This window comes from Ruditapes philippinarum, unplaced genomic scaffold (genome assembly GCF_026571515.1).
Source record: "Ruditapes philippinarum isolate M1 unplaced genomic scaffold, ASM2657151v2 ctg1489_1_1_1_1, whole genome shotgun sequence".
NCBI classification, from domain to species: domain Eukaryota; kingdom Metazoa; phylum Mollusca; class Bivalvia; order Venerida; family Veneridae; genus Ruditapes; species Ruditapes philippinarum.
Genome location: NW_026862533.1, coordinates 142,209 through 169,705, shown reverse-complemented (window position 1 = coordinate 169,705; position 27,497 = coordinate 142,209). Strand labels below are relative to the sequence as shown.

Sequence of the window (27,497 nt, the reverse complement as noted above, 5' to 3'; positions counted from 1 at the left end):
AGTACATGATATTGCTAAGTTATATAACTGTGTCATCCATATTTCCCAGTTATTTCCCTTTTTTCACTTTGAAAATAGAGCCTTGTCTCAGGTTAACCTATTTCGGCAAGTTGGATTTATCTTAAATTTATCCTAATTGCTTAATTTCTTAAATGATATCTTTCATATTTAGTAGGTGGGTACCTTTGATGGTCCTCTAATTTTTTGTGGAGTAAGCGGTCTCTAGGGTCAAGGTCAAGGTCACTGGTTTAAAAAATAAATATAAACATTTTTGCTCATACAGCCTTTATATATTGTCTTAGTTTAATACAAACATGCCAAGGGAGGTCCTCCTTCTTTGGGTGTAGTTAGGGGTCATTTGGGTCAAGGTCAATGTTACCAAGGTCACCAGTGTAAAAAATAGATTTTTACATTTTTACAGGTGTATTGACCTTATTCTATGAACAGATGTTATTTATAATTGATAGAAACATAAACTTTGATGGAGTTAGTGGTCAGTTGGGTCAAGGTCACCAGTGCTAAAAATAGATTTTTACACATTTGCTCATACAGCCTTTATTAAGTGATAGATTTATTTTATATTTGGTAGGAAGATAACTTGCATGGTATTCATCCTTTTGATTGGGGTAGGGATCAGTGGGTCAAGGTCACTTGTGCTAAAAATAGATTTTTACACTTTTGCCCATACAGCTTTTATTTATTGACAGATGTATTTCATATTTGGAAGGAAGATAGCTTTTATGGTATTCTTCCTTTTGATGGTGTAAGGGGTCAGTTGGGTCAAAGTCACCAGTGCTAAAAATAAGATTTTTACACTTTTGCCCATACAGCCTTTATTTATTGACAGATGTATTTCATATTTGGTAGGAAGATAACTTACATGGTATTCTTCTTTTGGATAGAGTTAGGGGTTAGTTTGGTTAAGGTCACCAGTGCTAAAAATAGATTTTTACACTTTTGCCCCTACAGTCTTTATTTATTGACAGATGTATTTCATGTTTGGTAGGAAGCTTACTTACATGGTATTCTTCTTTTGGATAGTTAGGGGTCAGTTTGGTTAAGGTCACCAGTGCTCAAAATAGATTTTTACACTTTTGCCCATACAGCCTTTATTTAATGACAGATGTATTTCATATTTGGTAGGAAGATAAATTGCATGAAGTTGAATATTTTTCAACTTCACAAGTCAGAGCAATGACTTGGCAACTTATATTTTTCACAATTACAAAATGCCATGACTTTGTCAAGCTATATAACTTGTGTTTACAATTTTTTGGCAATTTTTCTGTCCATTACTGAGAGAATGGGTAAACATTTTTATACCCCCACACAACAAAGTTGTAAGGGGGGTATACTGGAATCAGCTTGTCCGTCCGGCCGTCCGTCGGTTTTTTCTTGTCCGCCCAATAACTTAAGATTCCTTTGACCCTTTGTCTTCATATTTGGCATGGAGGTTAGTCATGATTAGTAGATGACCCGACCCCTATTGATTTTGAGGTCACTAGCAAAGGTCAAGGTCACAGGTCTCAAAAAGGTCCGCCCAATAACAAAGGGCCATTGACCCCTATTGACTTTGAACCAGGTCAAAGCTCACAGGGGCCTGGACTTCAAAAAGCTTGTCCCCCAATAACTTAAGATTCCTTTGACCCACAGTCTTCATATTTGGCATTGGAGGTTAGTGATTAGTAGATGACCCCTATTGACTTTGAGGTCACTGAAAGTAAGTCACGGCCTTGACTTCCTTGTCCGCCATTGATTTTGATGGAGGTTAGTCATGATTAGTAGATGACCCCTAGATTTGTCACCAGGTCAAAGGTCAAAGTCACAGGGGCCTTGACTTCAAAAAGCTTGTCCGCCCAATAACTTAAGATTCCTTTGACCCACTGTCTTCATATTTGGAATGGAGGTTAGTCATGATTAGTAGATGACCCCTATTGATTTTGAGGTCACCATATCAAAGGTCAAGGTCACAGGGACTTTGACTTCAAAAAGTTTGTCTGCCCAATAACTTTAGATTCCTTTGACCCACAGTATTCATATTTGGCATGGATGTTGATCATGATTAGTAGATGACCCCTTTTGATTTTGAGGTCACTGGATCAAACGTCAAGGTCATAGGGACTTTGACTTCAAAAAGTTTGTCCACCCATTAACTTAAGATTCCTTTGACCCACAGTCTTCATATTTGGCATGGATGTTGATCATGACTATAAGGTGACCTCTATTGATTTTGAGGTCACTGGGTCAAAGGTCAAGGTCACAGGGATCTTGACAATAAATAAGCTTTTCTTCTCAATTGCTAAAGAATGTCCTGTCCGCAATGTATTGATTTTGACATTTTCACATTTGAAGCATGTAGAATACATAACTTAGCAATGCACTGGCTTAGTAACCTCAGATTTGGCAGGGAGGCTGTCCTTGAGCTCTAAATGGCCACTGTTGATTCTGACAAAGTGGTATGCGGGGGTATTCACGCCATGATAGTGGCAGTTCTAGTTTGAAATATTGCTACTGACAAGAATCTGAGCCGGGGGCATTTGTGTTTAACAAACACGTTCTTGTTCATACTTAATTTTTCACCTGAGTGGAGCATAACTCAAAAAGTCTTTGAGATGTCAACATGAAACTTCATAGGTGAATAGATCTTACTGATGAGGACTGTTGTGCACAAGAATGATAACTCTTCTCATTATAATTTATGAGTTATTGCCCTTTGTTATTTTTCCTACTTTTTGTTTGGAGCTTATGTCAAAAAGTGTAAAACTATCAACTTGAAAGTTCATAGGTGGATAGATCTCATTGAAAAGGAATGCAGCACACAAGAATGATAACTCTACCCTGCATAATTTTTCAGTTATTGCCCTTTGTTAATTTTCATGCTTAATTTTTGTCCAGAGCATAACTAAAAAAGCCTTTGAGATGTCAACTTGAAACTTCATAGGTGGATAGATCTCATTGAGGAGGACTACAGCGCACAAGAATGATAATTCTCTCCAGGAACGATGGTTAGGAAATTACCTGCCTATATGACTGAAATACTGTTTGAAAAAGGCGTAAAATGAAACAAACAAAAAACTACCCTGCATTATTTTCCGGTTATCATCCCCTGCCGATGGAATCGGAAGGGGGATATAGCTTTGGCGTTTTTTGTCTGTCTGTTCGTCCATCCATCTGTCCGAATTTCGTTTCCGGACTAGTTCTCTGCAACTACTGGCTGGAATTCAACGAAACTTTATGGGAATCATCAATATCAAGAGGAGATGCGCATATCGTCGGCTTGTTCATGTCCGACGCTTTAACTCAGAATTATGGCCCTTGATTAGTTATGAAGTATGCATATAGAGTAAAAATCGTTTCGGCGCTACTTCTCTGCATTCAACGAAACTTTATGGGAACCTTCAATATCAAGAGGGGATGCGCACATCGTCGGCTTGTTCCATTCCGACACTTTAACTCAGAGTTATGGCCCAAGTGATTAGTTATGCAGTATGCATATAGAGTAAAATTTGTTTCCGCGCTACTTCTCTGCAACTACTGACTGGAATTCAACAAAACTTTATGGGAACCTTCAATATCAAGAGAGGATGCGCATATCGTCGCCTTGTTCCGGTCTGACACTTTAACTCAGAGTTATGGCCCTTGATTAGTTTTGCAGTATGCATATAGAGTAAAAATCATTTCCGCGCTACTTCTCTGCAACTACTGGCTGGAATTCAATAAAACTTTATGGGAACTTTCAATTCCAAGAGAAGATGCGGATATCATTGCCTTGTTGGGGTCAGACATTTTAACTCGGAGTTATGGCCCTTGATTAGTTATTCAGTATGCATATAGAAAAAATATTCGTTTCTGCGCTACTTCTCTGCAACTACTGGCTGGAATTCAATGAAACTTTATTGGAACTTTCAATACCAAGAGAAGATGGGCATATCGTTGTCTTGTTCGGGTCAGACATTTTAACTTAGAGTTATGGCCCTTGATAGCTTATGTAGTATACAACCAGAGCAATAATCGTTTCCGTGCTACCTCTGTAACTACTGGCTGGAATTCAATGAAACTTTATGGGATACGAAGAGGAGATGTGCATAATGTCACCTTGTTCCGGTCAGACACTTATAACTCAGATTTATGGCCCTTGATTAGTTATGCAGTATGCATACATCTCATTGGCATTTCCAGATATTTAACACAGAGTTAAGGCTCTGTTATTGCCCTGAATATTTATCAAGTTCAAAGAATATTACTGTTTATGCCATGATAAATATATAAATAAAGCCTTATGTCTTCAGTTGTTGTGTTGATATAATAACCAGTACTCGGCGGGGGATATATGTTGCCCTTTGTTATTTTTCAAACTTAATTTTTGTCCAGAGCATAACTCAAAAAAGCCTTTGAGTTATCAACATGAAACTTCATAGGTGGATAGATCTCACTCAGGAGGTGTGCAGTGCACAAGAGTGATAACACTTCCCATCATAATTTTTGAGTTGTTGCCCTTTGTTATTTTTCATACTTAATTTTTCATCTGAGTGGAGCATAACTCAAAAAGTCTTTGAGATGTCAACATGAAACTTCATAGATGGATTTATCTTATTGAGGAGGAATGCTGTACTTAAGAATGATAACCCTACCCTTTATAATTTTTGAGTTATTGCCCTTTGTTATTTTTCATACCTTTTGTTTGGAGCTTATCTCAAAAAGTGTAAGAGGTATCAACTTGAAACTTCATATGTGGATAGATCTCATTGAGAAGGAGTGCAGCACACAAGTATGATAAACTACCTTGCATTATTTTTCAGTTACTGCCATTTGTTATTTTTAGCCATCAGTATTCACATAGGTTTCAAATCTGTAATCACTTCAGCCATAGTTTTCATTTCCAAAAGACCTCTTAAAATTAAATTATTCTGCTCTACTTCATATTCATTCTTCTAATGAGCAAACATATTTGGCGGGGGACGGCCATGTGAACATGGCTCTTATAATGTTTGACAATGAAACAAAAGAGAAAGAACAGCAAAACACTCTGCAATCTGATTAATACTGTAGCCCCCTCATACACATCAGATAGCCTCATGTTTAGATTCTTTTTCTATTACATATTCTCCCCTTCCCTATAAGCTGTCAATATTCCAAGCCGAGCCAACTGCCTAGAATTTTTTTTTGCAACATGCCTTCAGAAATTCCTGGCTAAAACCCTGTGCACATATTGTCGCCTTGTTCTGGTCAGACCCTTCAACACAGGGTTATGGCCCCTGATTTATAATGCAGTATGCGAATAGAGCAATAATCGTTTCTGTGCTAATTCTGGCAGGAATTCAGGAAACTTTATGGGAATCATCAATATCATGACAAGATGCGCATTTCGTCTCCTTGTTCTGGTTAAACCCTTCATCACAGAGTTATGGCCCTTGGCTAGTTATGCAGTATGCATATGAAGCAATAATTGTTTCTGTGTTATTTCCTGCAACCACCAGCAGGAATTCAATGAAACTTCATTGGAACCGTCAATACAAGATCAGATTTGCATGTTGTTGCCTTGTTCCGGTCAGACCCTTCAACATAGAGTTATGGCACTTATAATGCAGTATACATATAGAGTAATAATCGTTTCCATGCTATTTCTGTGTAATTACTGGTAGATATTGAACCTTCAATACCAAAAGGAGATACACATATCTTGGCCTTGATTTGGTCAGACACTTCAACACAAAGTTACGGCCCCTGATAAGTTATGCAGAGTGCATATAGGGCAATAATTGTTTCACACTTTTTCTCTGCATCTACTGTCTGGAATTAAACGAAACTATATGGGAACCATCAATAATAAGAGGAGATGGGCTTATCCTCCCAATGTTTCGGTCAGACCCTTCAACACAGAGTTATGGCCCTTGATGTGTTATGCAGTATGTGCAGTAAATAGAGCAATAACCATTTCTGAGCTATTTCTCTGCAACTTCTTGCTTGAATTCAAGAAAATTTTATGGGAACCATTAATACCAAGAGGAGATGTGCATATTGTTGCCTTTTTTTATTCAGACTCTTCAACACAGGGTTATGGCCCTTGATTAGTTTTGTAGTATGCATAAAGGGCAATATTGCTATTTCTTTGCAACTACTGGATTGATTTCAACAAAACTTTAAGGGAACCATCTATACAAAAAGGCAATATGCATCTCATTGGCATGTCCAGATAATATTATTTAACACAGAGTTATGGCCTCTGTTTTTGCCCTGAATTTTTATCATGTACAAAAAAATATTTCTGTTTATGCCATGATAAATATAAATACAGTCTTATGTCTCCAGTTGTTGTGTAAGTAATAACCACAACTCGGCAGGGGATATAAATCCAACAAAGTTGCTTGTTTACTGAGTTATTGCCCTTGAATAAAAAGGTGTTTTTGCCTGATAATGATTTTTGTGTTGCCAGCTACACAGAAGCTGGTGCATGCTATAAAGTAGTCACAACCTTTAGGGGTCACTTTTGCATCTTCTGTCTGTCCATTTCTTTTATACTACTTATGAAATTTGGATGAAACTTTACAGGATTGATCAGTACTTCAAGTATGTGTGGATGTTTAATGGGTTTTCCGTTTGAATTATTTTTGGCAGAAATATGACCCTTGAATAAAAACAGTGTTTTGGCCTGTTAATGAACTTTTGTGTCTCCTGCTTCACATTAGATGCAACATGCAATTAGCCATCATAAAGCGACAAATGTGATCACTCATCGCTCTTGTATGATCCAGGTTGGCAAGTGTGCAGGTTCTTTTAAACAAATATGTTAGAATTAGTTTAGCGCGGAGGAAGGTAGTCTAGTACTGGTGTAACTCTCCAGGAACGATGGTTAGGAAACTACCCGCCTTTATGACTGAAATACTGTTGGAAAAAGGCGTAAAATGAAACAAACAAACAAACAAAGTTAGAATTAGTATATTACCAAGGAGCTTGCAGTTGGTAGGGGGCTGAAATATTGATGAACTGGAATTAATTATTTTTATGCCACCGCAGCATCTGCGATGCGGTGGCATATAGCGATTCACCTGTGTGTGTGTGTGTTTGTTTGTGTGTGTGTTATGAAGATTATGTAGTGAACTTAAAAAATCTTCTTGTGGAAAACCACTAGTCCAATTTCAACCAAACTTGGGAGGATTGATCCTTGGGTGTAGGGCTTCCAAAGTTGTTTTGCCTCTAGTGTCAAAACTAGCCCAGCCCCGGGGGTCATAGGTTTTCCTTACATGTATATAGTAAAAACTTTAAAAAAATCATCTTCTCTAATTGACAAAGGCTAGAGGTGAGACATTTTGCATTAAACATTGTGTAGTGAACCTCTAGCAAGATTATTCAAATTAAAGCCCTGGGGTCAAAATTGGCCCCGCCCCTGGGGATCATTGATTTTCAGTCACTATGTCATAAAGTAAAAAATCAAAATCTTATTGTCTGAAGGTACTTATCTGATAATGATAGGTAAGTGATCTATGCATTATGGCAATCTGTATAGAAACAAAAAAATTGTGTTCCTACATTACTATTTAGTGTTGTATTTATGCGGTGGCATGGCATTTTTTACAAATGCCATCTTGTTTTCTTAGGAACCACTAAAGAACTACTGGCAGAGTAATAATCTAGATGCCGGAGAAAAGTTTCTGAAGAACTACATCCTCAACAGACAATACATAGACAATGATGAAAGGTAGTTACTTAACAATTTTAGTTCAGTACTTTATGATTTTTGAATATGCTGAATTACTTCTCCGAAACTTTTTTTGCCTTAGCCGTTTGTCCATCCGTTCGTCCGTCCAAACTACCGAATAGGGTTAGAGGGCTATCTAACTGTAAACGAAATAAAAGAGAACAATAGAGTTATCTCCGTAACAGAAGGCCAATGGCCATCTATTAAACAAAAGTACAATAGAAATGCCCTTTATCCCAATTCGGTTGCATGTCTGTACACATTTAGCTTGTCCGTCTTTCACGGGTTATACTGCTGTCCAGATTTCCAGCACATTCCGCTCCACTGCACAAAATGGCTACCAGAGCTATAAATTGAAAAATCTTGTCTGGCTTTCACAGGTCAAACTGCTGGTTTGATTTCATTAAAATTTCACAAGAGTGATCAGTGCTTTCCCTAGTTGTGCATATTGCTGGCAGGTTCCACTCCGGTGCACAAAATGGCTACCAGAGCTATAAATAGAAAAATCTTGTCCTGCTTTCACAGGTCAAACTGCTAGTGGGATTTTAATGAAACTTCACAGGAGTGATCAGTTCCATCCCTTGTTGTGCATATTGCCAGCATGTTCCACTTAACTGCACAAAATGGCGGCCAGAGCTATAAATAGAAAAATCTTGTCCGGCTTTCACATGTTAAACTGCTCTGGGGATTTTTAATGAAACTTCACAGGAGTGATTAGTGCCATGCCTAGTTGTGCATAGCACAGGCACATTACGCTGCTCGTGGGATTATGCCCGAAATTTACAGGAGTGATCAGTACTATACTCTGTTTTGGGAAACATATGTTTTTGTAACAAAAACCACTTCTAGTTTTTGTTAAACTTGATTTGCTCAGGTAAGAGGGTGTTAGACCTGTGGATTTTAAATGCTTCTTGTGTAACTATGAAGTAAGCTTATGAAAGCCAATGCATCTACTCAGGTACCTAATTATACCCCCAAAAACGAAGTTTGGGGGGGTATATAGGAGTCACCCGGTGGTCGGTCGGTCGGGCGGTCGGTCGGTCGGTCGGTCGGTCCAGACGTCCGTTGCATTTTCCTTGTCCGGACCATAACTTTAAGACTAATAGTTGGAATTCAATATAACTACATACAATGGTCAAGCACATTGAGAGGAAGTGCAGTGCACAAGAACCATAACTCTATCTTGACTAATTACAGAGTTATTGCCCTTTGTTACTTTTCCTTGTCCGGGGCATAACTTGAAAACTACTGGTTGGAATTCAAAACAACTTCATACAATTGTCAAACACAATAAGGGGAAGTGCAGTGCACAAGAACCATAACTCTATCTAAAGTAATTACAGAGTTATTGCCCTTTGTTACTTTTCCATTGCTTTCTTTTGTCCGGAGTATAACTTGAAGACTAATGGTTGGAATTCAATATAGCTACATACAATGGTCAAGCACATTGAGAGGAAGTGCAGTGCACAAGAACCATAACTCTATCTTGACTAATTACAGAGTTACTGCCCTTTGTTACTTTTCCTTGTCCGGGGCATAACTTGAACACTACTGGTTTGAATTCAAAACAACTTCATACAATTGTCAAACACAATAAGGGGAAGTGCAGTGCACAAGAACCATAACTCTATCTAAAGTAATTACAGAGTTATTGCCCTTTGTTACTTTTCCATTACTTTCTTTTGTCCGGAGTATAACTTGAAGACTAATGGTTGGAATTCAATATAACTACATACAATGGTCAAGCACATTGAGAGGAAGTGCAGTGCACAAGAACCATAACTCTATCTTGACTAATTACAGAGTTATTGCCCTTTGTTACTTTTCCTTGTCCGGGGCATAACTTGAAAATTACTGGTTGGAATTCAAAACAACTTCATACAATTGTCAAACACAGTAAGGGGAAGTGCAGTGCACAAGAACCATAACTCTATCTAAAGTAATTACAGAGTTATTGCCTTTTGTTACTTTTCCATTGCTTTCTTTTGTCCGGAGTATAACTTGAAGACTAATGGTTGGAATTCAATATAACTACATACAATGGTCAAGCACATTGAGAGGAAGTGCAGTGCACAAGAACCATAACTCTATCTTGACTAATTACAGAGTTACTGCCCTTTGTTACTTTTCCTTGTCCAGGGCATAACTTGAACACTACTGGTTTGAATTCAAAACAACTTCATACAATTGTCAAACACAATAAGGGGAAGTGCAGTGCACAAGAACCATAACTCTATCTAAAGTAATTACAGAGTTATTGCCCTTTGTTACTTTTCCATTGCTTTCTTTTGTCCGGAGTATAACTTGAAGACTAATGGTTGGAATTCAATATAACTACATACAATGGTCCAGCACATTGAGAGGAAGTGCAGTGCACAAGAACCATAACTCTATCTTGACTAATTACAGAGTTATTGCCCTTTGTTACTTTTCCTTGTCCGGGGCATAACTTGAAAATTACTGGTTGGAATTCAAAACAACTTCATACAATTGTCAAACACAGTAAGGGGAAGTGCAGTGCACAAGAACCATAACTCTATCTAAAGTAATTACAGAGTTATTGCCCTTTGTTACTTTTCCATTGCTTTCTTTTGTCCGTACCATAACTTGGTGACTAATGGTTGGAATTCAATATAACTACATACAATGGTCAAGCACATTGAGAGGAAGTGCAGTGCACAAGAACCATAACTCTATCTGGACTAATTACAGAGTTACTGCCCTTTGTTACTTTTCCTTGTCCGGGGCATAACTTGAACACTACTGGTTTGAATTCAAAACAACTTCATACAATTGTCAAACACAATAAGGGGAAGTGCAGTGCACAAGTACCATAACTCTATCTAAAGTAATTACAGAGTTATTGCCCTTTGTTACTTTTCCATTGCTTTCTTTTGTCCGGAGTATAACTTGAAGACTAATGGTTGGAATTCAATATAACTACATACAATGGTCAAGCACATTGAGAGGAAGTGCAGTGCAGAAGAACCATAACTCTATCTTGACTAATTACAGAGTTATTGCCCTTTGTCGCTTTTCCTTGTCCGGGGCATAACTTGAAATTACTGGTTGGGCCATCCTTAAAAAAATGTTTGTTTGCAGTAACCCGACCCAGAATTTTCAAGGTGGGTAGGTAGGACGATTTTTTTTTTTTTTTTTTTTTTTATTGAACTGTACTCCCAAATAAACATGGAATTTCAAAATGCTGGACAATTTATGCTTTGATAATCTGGTAACAATTAATAAATTGATAAATGAATTCTAATTAAATAATACCTACATTTTATTTCTTCTATTAACCTTTAAAAGAACAAAAACAAAGCACAAGGCATAATTTTCTGATTCAAAAAAAAAGTTTTTTTTTATCCAGACCATGAAAAAAACTTTTGAGTAGGGGCAAATTTTGTGAGTCGGTCGCGTTACTGCAAACAAACATTTTTTTAAGGATGGCCTTGGAATTCAAAACAACTTCATACAGTTGTCAAGGACATTAAAAGGAAGTGCAGTGCATAAGAGCCATAACTCCATTTTGACAAAATACAGAGTTACTGCCCTTTGATACTTTTCCTTGTCTGGAGCATAACTTACTGGTTGAAATTCAAAACAACTTCATACAATGGTCAAGCACAAAAAGAGGAAGTGCAGTGCACAAGAACTATAACTCCATATTCAGTATTTATAGAGTTATTGCCCTTTGTTCCTTTTCTTTGTCTTTCTGGACTTATTACAGAGTAATTCAATAAAACTTCATCAATGGCCAACCACATTGAAAGGAAATGCAATATACAAGAACCACAACTATCTTTAATTGCCCACAACCATAACTCTATATTTCAATTCTTTTACAAGATATTCTGTTACTAGTAACATCCTCATTTCCGAAGCAGTCTTGTGGGGGTATTAATCACATTTAGTGATAGTTCTAGTTGTGGATGAAGTGATGGAGTCCCATGGACTCTAAAGGATAGAAAATGTTTTTTTTTGTGCCCCCACTATAAGGGAGGGGGGGGCATTTAGACTTATCTTTGTTCATCCATCCATCTGTCTGTCCGTACAGCCTCAAGTGACATGGGGTGAATATCCATGTTCATTCTGTACAGACTTGTACTTGTGGGGAAAGAGGTTGCTTATGCGGTGCAAATACGTCGCTTATGGGGTATTAAAGATTTAAGAAGATGAAAGAAAAAAAAACGTAATGTCAACTCAGAAAGAAGGTCTGGACAACCTTTATATCCGGACTCTAACTTTGTCATGCATGGTGGGATTTAAAATAACTTGGCACAAATGTCAACCACATCAAGACGATGTGTCACATCGAAGAATCTCATCCCTACCTCAAAGGTCAAGGTCACACATACAGTTTTAAGGTTCACATTATCTCAATTAGAGTTTTAAGGTACCCACATTCATGTCTGACTGTAACTTTGTCGTGGGATTTTAAAATAACTACATAAATGTCTAAGATGACGTGTCATGTTCAAGACCAATGTCCCTACCTCCAAGGTGAAGGTGGTTTGCTATGAATAGCACTTCATTTCCCAAAACAATATTTAGCAGTTTGTGTTACTTTTATTCTCTTTTTTTTTCATAATACACAAAATGTACATTTCTGCAATACTTAAGAAAATTTTTTGGGTGCATTCGTCATTTTTGCGTGACAGCTCCTGTTCAGTTAATATAGGGTTCAGAACAAAGCAATATTTAACAATAACCTCTTCAAGTGAAGGTTCTGTTGGTTTTACCCTTGATTTTAGATAGTTCACAATATGTTGGTAAATTGCAATTTATCATAATATGGTTTTTCTTTGTAATACCCCTGACAGCATTGCTGAAATAATTGTTATCTATAAAATAACAACAAGTTGATGTTGTTGGGTTTTAAGTCACACCAACACTGTAAAAGTCATTTGCCTCTCCATGCATTACTTCAGACCAGACAGGGCATACCCAAGTAGCACCACCAGGGTTCCTTAAGCTAGCTGGATAGGTTCCTCAAATGAAACTAGAAATGTGTCCATAGGACACGGTGCCCCCACCGCGCCACTGTTCTGTCAATCTTATGACTCTAGCAGAGATCTGCCGAGGACGCGATTTTGCGCCATTGGCGCTAAAAAAATGAGAATGGCGCAGGAAAATCAGCAGCAAAGGGCCATGGGCGCATCTAAAATCTGTGCCAGACTTATAAGAAAACAAAACTTGTCTGCTGGGTTATTTAGTCATCCAGTCAAAACTGGTACCAACAGCAACATGTTACCCATGCTCCTGTAATTACGCATATTCTTGAGTTTATCCATTCCCCTATAGCTTTTGTCCATGTTATCTACTTACCGCATTTCTTCTCATAATCCCTTTCCCACACAGATACTCATTTCTACTACCATAAATTTAATCCAATAAAACAAACAAACAAATTATACAACTACTTAATATTTAAAATGATTATCGGTAACTGAAAAAAAAAGTGTTGCTATTTTAAGAAATGCTGTAAGTTACAGTATAATCTGACAGGTGTAAAACTTGATCACCCCTAAGGTCACTCAAGTTCACGCAAGTTTTGGCTGATGAAGTGTAAAAAAAATATGTATATTTCGTCATCAGAACGTTGACAGGGTGATTAACCAATCAAAGAAACATTGTGCATGACTTTTTTCATGATCAAAAGGTCTGTCGGCAAATGTCTTTGATGTATGCTGTCTACACAGAAGCATACAAGGGGCAATAAAATTCGTCAATATACAGTGGTAAGGGACATTTGGTGCAAAGTAGGAACAATTAAATGGATAATGCACAATATAAGACATTACAAGTAAGAACCAGCAATTATGTGAATAAATTTGCATATCAAATTTTTGAGCAGCCATTTAAAAAATATTTTCATTTTTGCCTGCAATTAATATTAGTTAGAAAGTAACCATGTAGGCATAATTTTTAATTATTGGTAAAGTACTGAATTATAAGTGAACCACTTGTCATAAAATATGATTTAAGTTTTATTACCGGGGAAATTCAATTATCTACAAACTTTTTAACAGTTATTTTGGTCAATGTTTACTTATTTTCCCAAGGCCCATACTTTGGTAAAAATGGCTCATCATTTTCAGACCAAGTGGGTCCCGGGCCCAGTACTTTCAAATTCTTGGCAGATCTCTGCTCTAGGTCAAATATTTTTTGAAAACTAAAAATCTTTTACTAAGTAAACGGCAAGAACTTTACAAATACTGAATAAAACCACAAGCAAACCCCAAGGTGCATAAGTACACATGCTGACCAACATTCTTGTAAACTTTCAGGCCTACAAGTGAAATACTTTTTGAGCTATGCATGAACAAGTTGCTAATTTATACTACTGTAAGTCAAGGGCAATAACTCTTTCAAAACTGAAAAAATCCACATGCAAAGTCCCAGGTGCATAGCTTCATAGTAATGTGAATCATTATTCCTGTAATTTAGTGATGTTGATCATTATTCTTGTAAAGTTGGTTGATTCTAACTTCAAGGAACAAATAACAGCATAATGAAACGGTTTTTACTAAGTCAAGGGACATAACTCTACAAATACTGGATAAATCCACAAAAGAAACCCCAGGTGCAAAACTAAATATGCTTAGCAACCTTCCCGTAAGGTTTAATGACTATGTCAAATCCTTTTGAGTTACATGCAACACAAGTTGAAAATTGCAAAAAAAATTCTAAGTCAAGGGCAATAACTCTAAAAATACAAAATAAATCTAAACGAAAATACCCGGTGCACAACTACACATGCTGATCAATACTCCTGTAAAGTTTCATGACTCTATGTCAAATACTTTTTGAGTTACATGCGACACAAGTTGAAAATTGCAAAATTTTACTTAGTCAAGGGCAATAACTCTAAAAATACAAAATAAATCTAAACGAAAATACCCATGTGCACAACTACACATGCTGATCAATACTCCTGTAAAGTTTCATGACTCTATGTCAAATACTTTTTGAGTTACATGCGACACAAGTTGAAAATTGCAAAATTTTACTAAGTCAAGGGCAATAACTCTAAAAATAGTAAATAAATTTAGACGAAAATACCCAAGTGCACAACTACACATGCTAATCAACATTCCTGTAAGGTTTCATGACTCTAGGTCAAATACTTTTTGAGTTACATGCGACACAAGTTGAAAATTGCAAAATTTTACTAAGTCAAGGGCAATAACTCTAAAAATATCCACATGAAAATACCCATGTGCACAACTACACATGCTGATCAACATTCCTGTAAGGTTTCATGACTCTAGGTCAAATACTTTTTGAGTTACATGCGACACAAGTTGAAAATTGCAAAATTTTACTAAGTCAAGGGCAATTACTCTGAAAATACTAAAAATATCCAGACGAAAATACCAAGGTGCACAACTACACATGCTGATCAACATTCCTGTAAAGTTTCATGACTAGGTCAAACACTTTTTGAGTTACCTGCGACAAAAAAGAGAACAGATGGACGGAAGGACGGACAAGGGTAAATCTAAATTCCCGCCACTAAAGTGGGGGCACAAAAATATAAAGGCCAACATTCGATCACACTGTGATGAGGGGCAAGTGGTTTGATGTCAACAACCACTCGGAGACTAACACCCCAAAATGTTTTCAGTAATAATTTTGGTAACAGACTGTACATGTCATTGAAAAAAATAATGCTGTGTTAATACAGAATCTAATGTTTTAGAATAGATTGCAGTTTAGGTATCTTTTTCTTCATATTCCTGCAGAATATAAGAACTGACCTAAAGATCCTGTATGTTTTGAGATTGATATTGTTACTGTGTGTGTAACAAACACACTTACAATATATAATTTTGCAAATAAAACAATTTTCAAACATCGAAGAATATGTAAAATATGTACTGCAAATATTTGTGCACATTATATGTAATCAATATGGATTCATTTCTTATTGGAAAATTTGACTTAGAATTTATTGAAAATAAATTTCTATTTACCTCCCTTTATTTACATGAAATGTTAAATTGGGTAATATCTTTATTAATAATGCTTATTGGAAGTTACAATATTGACAAATCTTAATTTGAGCATCATATTTATGAATTAAAACCATAAAAAAATGTGTTACAGGATCTTTAAATTTAATCAAATTTATATTGATCATACTTTTGAGGATTGTTTTGAATTTGTTTGTTAAACAATGTACATGTAATAAAATACCATGCGAGACTTTCTGCTGTTTTATTAGAATGCCAACTTATGATGAGATTGTAAATGAAAATGAAGAAGATTTCTCTGGAGATGAAGAGCTTCTAATAAAGCAAGATACATTTGAAAGAAAGTACAACTTTCGCTATGAGGAACCAGGTGCTGCAGAGGTAATGGAAATTTCAAGAAAGTTATTATTAAATCTTGTACCTGTAAATTTTCACAATCATCTTTAAAACTTTGGTTATTGTTCAGTTGTATTGTTATAAAAAAAACACAATTGACTACTGCTCAGTCCAAGTATCCTGAAAATTGGTTAGAAAGGTTGTTTTGATGATTTCTAGGGCAATTTCAAATAAGGTAACCTGGGGTGTAAAACTAGGTTACACAGCCCAAACATGAAGAAAACCTTTTGATGCCCCTGCCATTAAATGGCTGGGGCATATAGTGTTACCCTGCATTTCCATCATTCCATCCTTCCGTCATTCTGTCATCATCAGTTTCTGTTCATTATCTTAGTAATGGTTGCATACATTCATTTTGACATATGGATATATCATGAGAAAATACATGTCAAGTTTGAATTTGGTCATGGTCCAGTGACTTTTGAAAGAGTTATGCCCCTTGATGAAATTTTCAGTTTCCGTTCATTATCTCCCAAACGGTATGACACATTGAACTCAAATTTGACGTATGGATATGTCAGAGGAATGCCCAGGTCAAGTTCTAATTTGGTCATGGTTCAATGATTTTTGGCAGAGTTATGCCCCTTCCACTTTGAAAATAATATGAAATTTTCAGTTTCCATTCATTATCTCCCCAACAGTATTAAACATTCAACTCAAATTTGAAATATAGATACGTAAAATAAATGGGCAGGTCATGTTCAAATTTGGTCATGGTTTGATGATTTTTGGCAGAGTTGTGCCCCTTTCACTTTGAAAAAAAGGAAATTTTCAGTTTCCATTCATTATCTCCCCAACAGTTGTACATATTCAACTCAAATTTCACATATGAATATGTCATGAGAATACATTGGTCAAGTTCGAATTTGATCATGGTTTGATGATAGCTGACAGAGTAATCCCTCTTGAACTTTGAACAAAAATCAGAAATTTTTAGTTTTCAGTTCATTATCTCCCCAATGGTTGTACACATTCAACTCGAATTTGACATATAGATACATCTTATGAATAAGCAGTTCATGTTTGAATTAGGTCAGGGTTCAATGATTTTGGACAATTGAAAGTTTGAAACAAATTTAGAATTTTCAGTTTCAGCACTCATATTTTTGTGGAAATGTACGTAGTCATTATTTTGGCTACAAATATGCAATTTACAAAAGGTTAACACTAAAAAGTTTCATTGCCTTGAACATTGTATAAAAAGGGTTTGTGTTTACATTGAATAGTTTTAAGGGCTTTGAACTTAAAATGAAAAAAAAATAGTTTGTGCAAATAAATTTGGAACTAAATATTATAACATCTGAAATTTTGGCTGCATGCAAGGGCATCCGTGGCGTGACAACACATTTCTAGTTAATATTCTTGAGGTTATTAATTTGTCCAAATGTCTTGGATATTAGTCAAAAATGTTGTTAAGATGATTTCTAGCTCAAGTTCCAATATGGGACATCTTGGGTCAAAAAGTAGGTATTGAAAAACCTTGTTAACACTGTAGAGGCTACTGTTTTGGCCTAAATATCCAGAAAATTGGTCAGAAAGGCTGTTTGTATAATTTCTACCTCAAGTTCAAATAATGTTCATATGCAGTCAAAAACTAGGTTACACAGCCCAAATATGGGAGAACCTTGCTTACACTGTAGAGGATACTGTTTGAGTCCAAATATCCTGGAAATTAGTCATAAAGATTGTTTGAGTATGGGTCATCTGGGGTCAAAAACAAAATTTCATAACCCAAATTATTGAAAAATATTGTTAACATTCTAGAGGTAATATTTTTGTGTCGCCTCTACAGAGTAGTGGCGACATATAGGTATCACTTCTCCGTCGTCCGTCTGTCTGTCAGTCCGTCACAAAACTTGTCCGGACTACTCCTCATAAACTACTGGTGCAATTTTATCCAAACTTTACAGGAATGATCAGTACCAAGTCTAGTTGTGCATATTGTCAGCATTTTCCGGTTAAATGATTTTTGTCAGAGTTATGGCCCTTTAATAATTTTTAAAGTGTGTCCGGACTACTTCTCTTATACCACTAATGCAATTTCAATGAAACTTTACAGGATTGATCTGTAGCTCAAGTCCTTGCGCATATTGCACGGGTTTTCAGGTTGAATGATTTTTGGCCGAGTTATGGCCCTTTGATAAAAAAGGTGTTTTTAGTCCCCTACCGGTTTACCGGAGGGGACTTTAGGTTTACCCTCCGTCCGTCTGTCCGTCCGTCCGTCTGTCCGTCCGTCCGTCTGTCCGTCTGTCAGTCCGTCAGTCCGTCCGTCCACAAAACTGGATCCCGCGATAACTTGAAAAGTACTGAAAATATTTTTATGAAACTTGGTATATGGATAGATGGCAGTATGGAGATTATGCACGTCTTTTTATTTTCTTCCTATGTTGAAAATTCTGGTTGCTATGGCAACAAATAGGCTGAAAATATGGCAAATTTTACACATAAACTGGATCCAGTGATAGCGCAAAAAGTACTGGAAATATTTTTATGAAACTTGACATATGGGTAGATGACAGTCTTGAGATTATGCACGTCTTTTTCTTTTCTTCATATGTTGAAAATTCTGGTTGCTATGGCAACAAATAGGCTGAAAATATGGCAAATTTTACACATAAACTGGATCCAGTGATAGCGCAAAAAGTACTGGAAATATTTTTATGAAACTTGACATATGGGTAGATGGCAGTCTTGAGATTATGCACGTCTTTTTCTTTTCTTCCTATGTTGAAAATTCTGGTTGCTATGGCAACAAATAGGCTGAAATTATGGCAAATTTTACACATAAACTGGATCCAGTGATAACGCAAAAAGTACTGGAAATATTTTTATGAAACTTGACATATGGGTAGATGGCAGTCTTGAGATTATGCACGTCTTTTTCTTTTCTTCCTATGTTGAAAATTCTGGTTGCTATGGCAACACATAGACTGAAAATATGGCAAATTTTACACATAAACTGAATCCATTGATAACTCAAAAAGTACTGGAAATATTTTTATGAAACTTGACATATGAGATTATGCATGTCTTATCTGTTCTTCCTATTTTGAAAAAAAATATCTGTTGCCTTGGCAACAAATAGGCTTAAAACATGGCAAATATAGCAATATTTGTGATTAGTCAAAAAGAGCTGAAATTTTTTATGAAATTGCATCTTTAATTCAAGAGATATCTCCTCTTTAAGAATTTTGCTTTTAAAATGTTATATTTTGGTAACAGGGATGTTTCAAATATTAACTTTAGAGTGTCCTTCAGTCCATCTGTCTGTCTGTTCATAAAAACTGTTTCCTGTGATCACTTTTAAAGAACTTTTCCAACAAATTTACTTAAAATAGAGAAACATTGAAACATTAGTGAATGGCCAATGGCCCTTCAGAATGTTGATGGGGTTCTAACCGGTAGGGGACTTATGGATTGCTTGCAATACTATGATAATTCCTTGTTTTCTGTGTGTTGCCAGATACACAAAAGCTTGTCCGGACTTCTCCTCATAAACTACTGGTGCAATTTCATCCAAACTTTACAGGAATGATCAGTACCAAGTCTAGTTGTGCACTGTCCGTCTGTCTGTCCGTCTGTCACAAAATTTGTCCCAACATAAAATTGGCCATCATGAGGCGACACATGTGATCTTGCTCTTGTTTCCCCAAATATCCTGAAAATTGTCCGTCAGTCCGTCTGGTATGTTTCCAAAACATTTACATAAAATAGAGAAATGTTGAAACATTAGTTATACAAATTCATCCTGAGAAAATTGAATCTTTTGATTTTGTTTTGTATAAACATCACCGGCACTTTCTGCTTCATTGCACAAAATGGCTGGTAGAGCTATAAATAGAAAAATCTTGTCCGGCTTTCACAGATAGAACTGCTGGTTAGATTTCAATGAAACTTCATAGGAGTGAACAGTACCATCCCTAATTATGCATAATGCTGGCATGTTCCACTTCGCTGCACAAAATGGCCGCCAAAGCTATCAATTGAAAAATCTTTTCCAGCTTTTACAAGTCAAGCTGCTGATGGCATTTCAATGAAAACTTCACGGGAGTGTTGAGTAACATCCCTAGTTATTTATATCACAGCATGTTCCACTTTGCTGCACAAAATATCCCCCAGACTTATAAATAGAAATTTTTTTTCCGGCTTTTACACATCAAGCTACATTGTACTGGTAGGATTCTAATGAATCTTCACGTGAGTGATCATTTTACCCGATGGTCGGTTGGTCCAGTTGTCCCTTGCATTTTCCTTGTCCGGAGCATAACTTAGAAACTAATGTTTGGAATTCAATACAACTTCATACATTGGTCAAGTGCATTGAGAGGAAGTGCAGTGCACATGAACAATAACTCTAACTCTATTTTGATTAATTACAGAGTTATTACCCTTTGAAAGTTTTCTTTGTCTGGAGCATAAGTTAAAAGTACTGGTTTGAATTCAATGCAACTTCATACAATGGTCAAGCACAATAAGAGGATGTGCAGTGCACAAGAACCATAATTCTATCCAGAGTAATTATAGAGTTATTACCCTTTGTTACTTTTCCATTGCATTTGTCTTGTCTGGAGCATAACTTGAAAACCACTAGATGGAAATAATACAACTTCTTACAATGGTCAAGCACATTGAGAGGAAGTGCAGTGCACAAGAACCATAACTCCATCTTGACTAATCCAAAAGTTATTGCCCTTAATTACTTTTTCTTGTCCAGTGCATAACTTGAAAACTAACGGTTGGAATTCAGTGCAACTTCATACAATGGTCAAGCACAATAAGAGGAAGTTCAGTGCACAAGAACCATAATTCTATTCAAAGTAATTATGCCCCCATTTCGAAGAAAAGGGGGTATATTGCTTTGCACTTGTCGGTCCGTCGGTCCGTAGACCAAAGGGTTTCCGTGTGATAACTAAAGAACCCTTAGGCCTAGGAACTTCAAACTTGGTATGGTGATTGGTCATGACCAGTAGATGATCCCTATTGATTTTGGGGTCAAGGGGTCAAAGGTCAAGGTCACATTGACCTTGAAAGCAAAAACGGTTTCCGATCAATAACTAAAGAACCTTAAGGCCTAGGAACTTCAAACTTGGTATGGTGATTGGTCATGATCAGTAGATGACCCCTATTGATTTTGGGGTCAAGGGGTCAAAGGTCAAGGTCACATTGACCTTGTAAGCAAAAACTGTTTCCGATCAATAACTAAAGAACCTTAAGGCCTAGGAACTTCAAACTTGGTATGGTGATTGGTCATGATCAGTAGATGACCCCTATTGATTTTGGGGTCAAGGGGTCAAAGGTCAAGGTCACATTGACCTTGTAAGCAAAAACGGTCAAGGTCAATGTGACCTTGTGAGCAAAAACGGTTTCCGATCAATAACTAAAGAACCTTAAGGCCTAGGAACTTCAAACTTGGTATGGTGATTGGTCATGATCAGTAGATGACCCCTATTGATTTTGGGGTCAAGGGGTCAAAGGTCAAGGTCACATTGACCTTGTAGGTAAAAACGGTTTCCGATCAATAACTAAAGAACCTTAAGGCCTAGGAACTTCAAACTTGGTATGGTGATTGGTTATGACCAATCAGATGACCCCTATTGATTTTGGGGTTAAGGGGTCAAAGGTCAAGGTCACATTGACCTTGTAGGTAAAAACGGTTTCCGATCAATAACTAAAGAACCTTAAGGCCTAGGAACTTCAAACTTGGTATGGTGATTGGTTATGACCAATCAGATGACCCCTATTGATTTTGGCGTTAAGGGGTCAAAGGTCAAGGTCACATTGACCTTGTAGGTAAAAACGGTTTCCGATCAATAATGAAAGAACCCTTAGGCCTAGGGACTTCAAACTTGAGATGGTGATTGGTCATGATCAGTAGATGACCCCTATTGATTTTGGGGTCAAGGGGTCAAAGGTCAAGGTCACATTGACCTCTTAGGTAAAACCGGTTTCTGATCAATAACTAAAGAACCCTTAGGCCTAGGAACTTCAAACTTGGTATGGTGATTGGTCATGACCAGCAGATGACCCCGATTGATTTTGGGGTTAAGGGGTTAAAGGGCAAGGTCACATTGACCTTGTAGGTAAAAATGCTTTCCGATCAATAACTTAAGAACCCTTATGCCTAGGAACTTCAAACTTGGTATGGTGATTGGTCATGACCAGCAGATGACCTATTGATTTTGGGGTCAAGGGGTCAAAGGTCAAGGTCACATTGACCTTGTAGGTAAAAATGGTTTCAGATCAATTAACTAAAAACGCTTAGGCCTAGGAACTTCAACCTTTGTGTGATGATTGGTCATGACCAGCAGATGACCCCTATTGAGTTTTAGGTGAAGGGGTCAAAGGTCAAGGTCACATTGACCTTTTAAGTAAAAACGGTTTCTGATCAATAACTCAAGAACACTTAAGCCTAGGAACTTGAAACTTGGTATGGTGATTTGTCATGACCAGCAGATTACTCCTATTGATTTTGGGATTAAGGGGTCAAAGGTCAAGGTCACAATGACCTTGTAAGTAAAAACGGTTTCTGATCAATAACTAAAGAACGCTTTGGCCTAGGAACTTCAAACTTGGCATGGTGATTGGTCATGACCAGCAGAAGAGCCCTATTGATTTTGGGGTCAAAGGTCAAGGTCACATTGACCTTGTATGTTAAAACGGTTTCCGATCAATAATAAGAGAACCCTTAGGCCTAGGAACTTCAACCTAGGCATGGTGATTGGTCATGACCAGCAGATGACCCCTATTGATTTTGGGGTCAAGGGGTCAAAGGTCAAGGTCACATTGACCTTGTAGGTAAAAACGGTTTCTGATCAATTTACTAAAAACGCCTAGGCCTAGGAACTTCAAACTTTGTATGATGATTGGTCGTGACCAGCAGATGACCCCTATTGAGTTTTGGGTCAAGAGGTCAAAGGTCAAGGTCATGACCAGTAGATACTTTATAACCCTTATTAATTGTTTGATCACTGGGTCAGAAGTCATGCATAATAACCTTATCACATGACTAATTGGCTGCTGATAGGGGGCATACATGTTTTACAAACATATCTTGTTATAGAATGATTGCCCCTTGTTTCTTTTTTCTTGTCACAGAGCAGAATATGAAATCTACTGGTTGGAATTCAATACAAGTTCCTACAATGGTCATGTATATTGAGAGGAAGTGAAGTGTAGAGGAACCATCACTCTTTCTTGACTCATTTTAGAGTTAATGTCTTTTGTTACTTTTTATTGTCCAGTGTACAAGTTAAAAATTATTGGTTGGTATTCAATGCAACTTCATACAATGGTCAAGCGCATTGAAATGTAATGCAGTGCTCAAGAACCATTACTCTATTTGGACTAATTACATAGTTATTGCTCTTTGTTACTTTTTTTGTCCAGTGCATTATATTAAAAACTAATGGTTGAAATTCAAATGGTCAAGCAAAGTGAGATGAAGTGCAATGCACAAGAACCATAACTCTATTTGGATTTATTACATAGTGCCCTTTGATACTTTTCCTTGTTAAGTGCATAACTTGAAAACTAGTTGTTGGGATTCAAAACAACTTCATACAATGGTTAAGCGCAATGAGAGGAACTGCATTGTACAATTACCAGAACTTCATCTGTAGTATTTGCAGAGTTATTGACCTTTCTGGTGCATAACTTAAAACTAGAGCTGTCATTGATTCAGTGCAAAGCATATCAACGATATATCGATATCAGATGACTAAAATCAACGATACACCGATATATCGATAATAACCTATAATTATGCCCCCCTTCGAAGAAGTGGGGGGTATATAGTTTTGCTAATGTCGGTCTGTCCGTCGGTCTGTCTGTCCGTCGGTCTGTCCGTCGGTAGACCACATGGTTTCCGCTGATTATCTTGAAAACTATTTATCACAAAGTCTTCATATTTCACATAGTGATTGGTCATAACTAGTAGATGACCCCTATTGATTTTGGGGTCACTAGGTCAAAGGTCAAGGTCACAGGGGCCTTAAATGTCAAAATGGTTTCCGCTGATTATCATGTAAAGTATTCATCACAAAATCGTCATACTTCACATAGTGATTGATCATAACTAGTAGATGACCCCTATTGATTTTGGGGTCACAAGGTCAAAGGTCAAGGTCACAGGGGCCTTAAATGTCAAAATGGTTTCCACTGATTATTATGCCCCCATTTCGAAGAAAAGGGGGTATATTGCTTTGCACTAGTCGGTCCGTCGGTCTGTCGGTCCGTAGACCAAATGGTTTCCGATTGATAACTAAAGAACCCTTAGGCCTAGGAACTTCAAACTTGGTATGGTGATTGGTCATGACCAGTAGATGACCCCTATTGATTTTGGGGTCAAGGGGTCAAAGGTCAAGGTCACATTGACCTTGTAAGCAAAAACGGTTTCCGATCAATAACTAAAGAACCTTAAGGCCTAGGAACTTCAAACTTGGTATGGTGATTGGTCATGATCAGTAGATGACCCCTATTGATTTTGGGGTTAAGGGGTCAAAGGTCAAGGTCACATTGACCTTGTAAGCAAAAACGGTTTCCGATCAATAACTAAAGAACTTTAAGGCCTAGAAACTTCAAACTTAATATGGTGATTGGTCATGATCAGTAGATGACCCCTATTGATTTTGGGGTCAAGGGGTCAAAGTTCAAGGTAACATTGACCTCTTGGGTGAAAACGGTTTCTGATCAATAACAAAAGAACCCTTAGGCCTAGGAACTTCAAACTTGGTATGGTGATTGGTTATGACCAGCAGATAACCCCTATTGATTTTGGGGTTAAGGGGTCAAAGGTCAAGGTCACATTGACCATGTAGGCAAAAACGGTTTCCGATCAATAACTAAAGAACTTGAAGGCCTAGGAAGTTCAAACTTGGTATGGTGATTGGTTATGACCAGCAGATGACCCCTATTGATTTTGGGGTTAAGGGGTCAAAGGTCAAGGTCACATTGACCATGTAGGTAAAAACGGTTTCCGATCAATAACGAAAGACCCCTTAGGCCTAGGGACTTCAAACTTGATATGGTGATTGGTCATGATCAGTAGATGACCCCTATTGATTTTGGGGTCAAGGGGTCAAAGGTCAAGGTCACATTGACCTCTTAGGTAAAAACAGTTTCCGATCAATAACTAAAGAACCCTTAGGCCTAGGAACTTCAAACTTGGTATGGTGATTGGTCATGACCAGCAGATGACCCCTATTGATATTGGGGTTAAGGGGTCAAAGGGCAAGGTCACATTGACCTTGTAGGTAAAAATGCTTTCCAATCAATAACTTAAGAACCCTTAGGCCTAGGAACTTCAAACTTGGTATGGTGATTGGTCATGACCAGCAGATGACCTATTGATTTTGGGGTCAAAGGTCAAGGTCACATTGACCTTGTAGGTAAAAACATTTTCAGATCAATTTACTAAAAACGCTTAGGCCTAGGAACTTCAAACTTTGTATGATGATTGGTCGTGACCAGCAGATGACCCCTATTGAGTTTTGGGTCAAAGGGTCAAAGGTCAAGGTCACATTGACCTTGTATGTTAAAAACGGTTTCTGATCAATTAACTAAAAACGCTTAGGCCTAGGAACTTCAAACTTGGTATGATGATTGGTCGTGACCTGCAGATGACCCCTATATAGATTGAGTTTTGGGTCAAGGGGTCAAAGGTTAAGGTCATGACCAGTAGATACTTGATAACCCTTATTAATTGTTTGATCACTGGGTCAGAAGTCATGCATAATAACCTTATCACATGACTAATTGGCTGCTGATAGGGGGCATACATGTTTTACAAACATATCTTGTCTTGAAAAGAATTCATCACAAAGTCTTTATATTTCACATTGTGATTGATCATAACTAGAAGATGACCTCTATTGATTTTGGGGTCACTAGGTCAAGGTCAAGGTCACAGGGGCCTTAAATGCCAAAATGGTTTCTGCTGATTATCTTTGAAAGTATTCATCACAAAGTCTTCATATTTCACGTAGTGATTGGTCACAACCAGTATATGACCCCTATTGATTTTGGGGTCAAAGGTCAAGGTCACAGGGGCATTGAATGGTAATATGATTTCCGCTTATTATCTTGGTTACTATTTATCACAAAGTCGTCATATTTCACATATTGATTGGTCATAACTAGTAGATTACCCCTATTGATTTTGGGGTCACTAGGTCAAAAGTCAAGGTCACAGGGGCCTTGAATGGTTATATGATTTCTGCTTATTATCATGGTCACTATTTATCACAAAGTCTTCATATTTCACATTTAGATTGGTCATAACTATTAGATGACCCCTATTGATTTTAGGGTCACTAGGTTAAAGGTCAATGTCACAGGGGCCTTAAAAGTCTGAATGGTTTCCGCTGATTTATCATGAAAAGTATTCATCGCAAAGTCTACATATTTCACATACTGATTGGTCATAACTAGTACATTACCCCTTTTGATTTTGGGTCACTAGGTCAAAGGTCAAGGTCACAGTGGTCTTAAATGTCAGAATGAATTCCGCTCATTATCTCGGTTACAATTCATCACAAAGTAGTCGTAGTGGATGACCCCTATTGATTTTGGGGTCACCAGGTCAAAGGTCAAGGTCACAGGGTCTTTGAATGGTAGAGGAATGGTAGAGGATTTCAGCTTATTATCTTTAAAGATAATTATCACAAAGTCTTCATATTTCACATATTGATTGGTCATAACCAACAGATGATCCGTATTGCTTTTGGGGTCACTAGATCACAGGGGCCTTAAATGTGTACAGTGTATTGTCCACTGCCTTTTTTTTCCAGACAATATTTTTTGTCACCATTGCTATGAAATATTTCCACTATATAACAAAAGCATAACATTAGACATAAGTGACTGTTCAGTATATGTTTTGGGTGATTTTTGTGTCGCCTCTACGGAGTAGTGGCGACATATAGGGATCACTTCTCTGTCGTCCGTCTGTCTGTCCGTCACAAAACTTGTCCGGACTACTCCTCATAAACTACTGGTGCAATTTCATCCAAACTTTACAGGAATGATCAGTACCAAGTCTAGTTATGCATATTGTCAGCATTTTCCGGTTCAATGATTTTTGGCAGAGTTATGGCCCTTTAATAATTTTTAATTTTAAAGTTTGTCCAGACTACTTCTCTTATACCACTAAAGCAATTTCAATGAAACTTTACAGGATTGATCTTTAGCTCAAGTCCTTGCGCATATTGCAAGGGTTTTCCGGTTGAATGATTTTTGGCCGAGTTATGGCCCTTTGATAAAAAAGGTGTATTTTTCTGTGTGTTGCCAGATACACAAAAGCTTGTCTGGACTACTCCTCATATACTACTGGTGCAATTTCATCTAAACTTTACAGGAATGATCAGTACCAAGGGTAGTTGTGCATATTATCAGCATTTTCCGGTTCAATGATTTTTGTTAGAGTTATG

General features: G+C 37.2%; 1 protein-coding gene across 1 annotated transcript in view; it reads left to right on the top strand.

The window, feature by feature from the left end:
- The window catches only part of LOC132719389 (protein KRI1 homolog), a 171,878-nt gene that overhangs the window by 14,142 nt on the left and 130,239 nt on the right, over positions 1-27,497 (top strand). The window contains exons 3-4 of the mRNA XM_060703150.1: positions 7,596-7,696; positions 15,927-16,056. Of these exons, the coding sequence (XP_060559133.1) occupies positions 7,596-7,696; positions 15,927-16,056 (231 nt within the window). The remainder of the gene's footprint in view (positions 1-7,595; positions 7,697-15,926; positions 16,057-27,497) is intronic.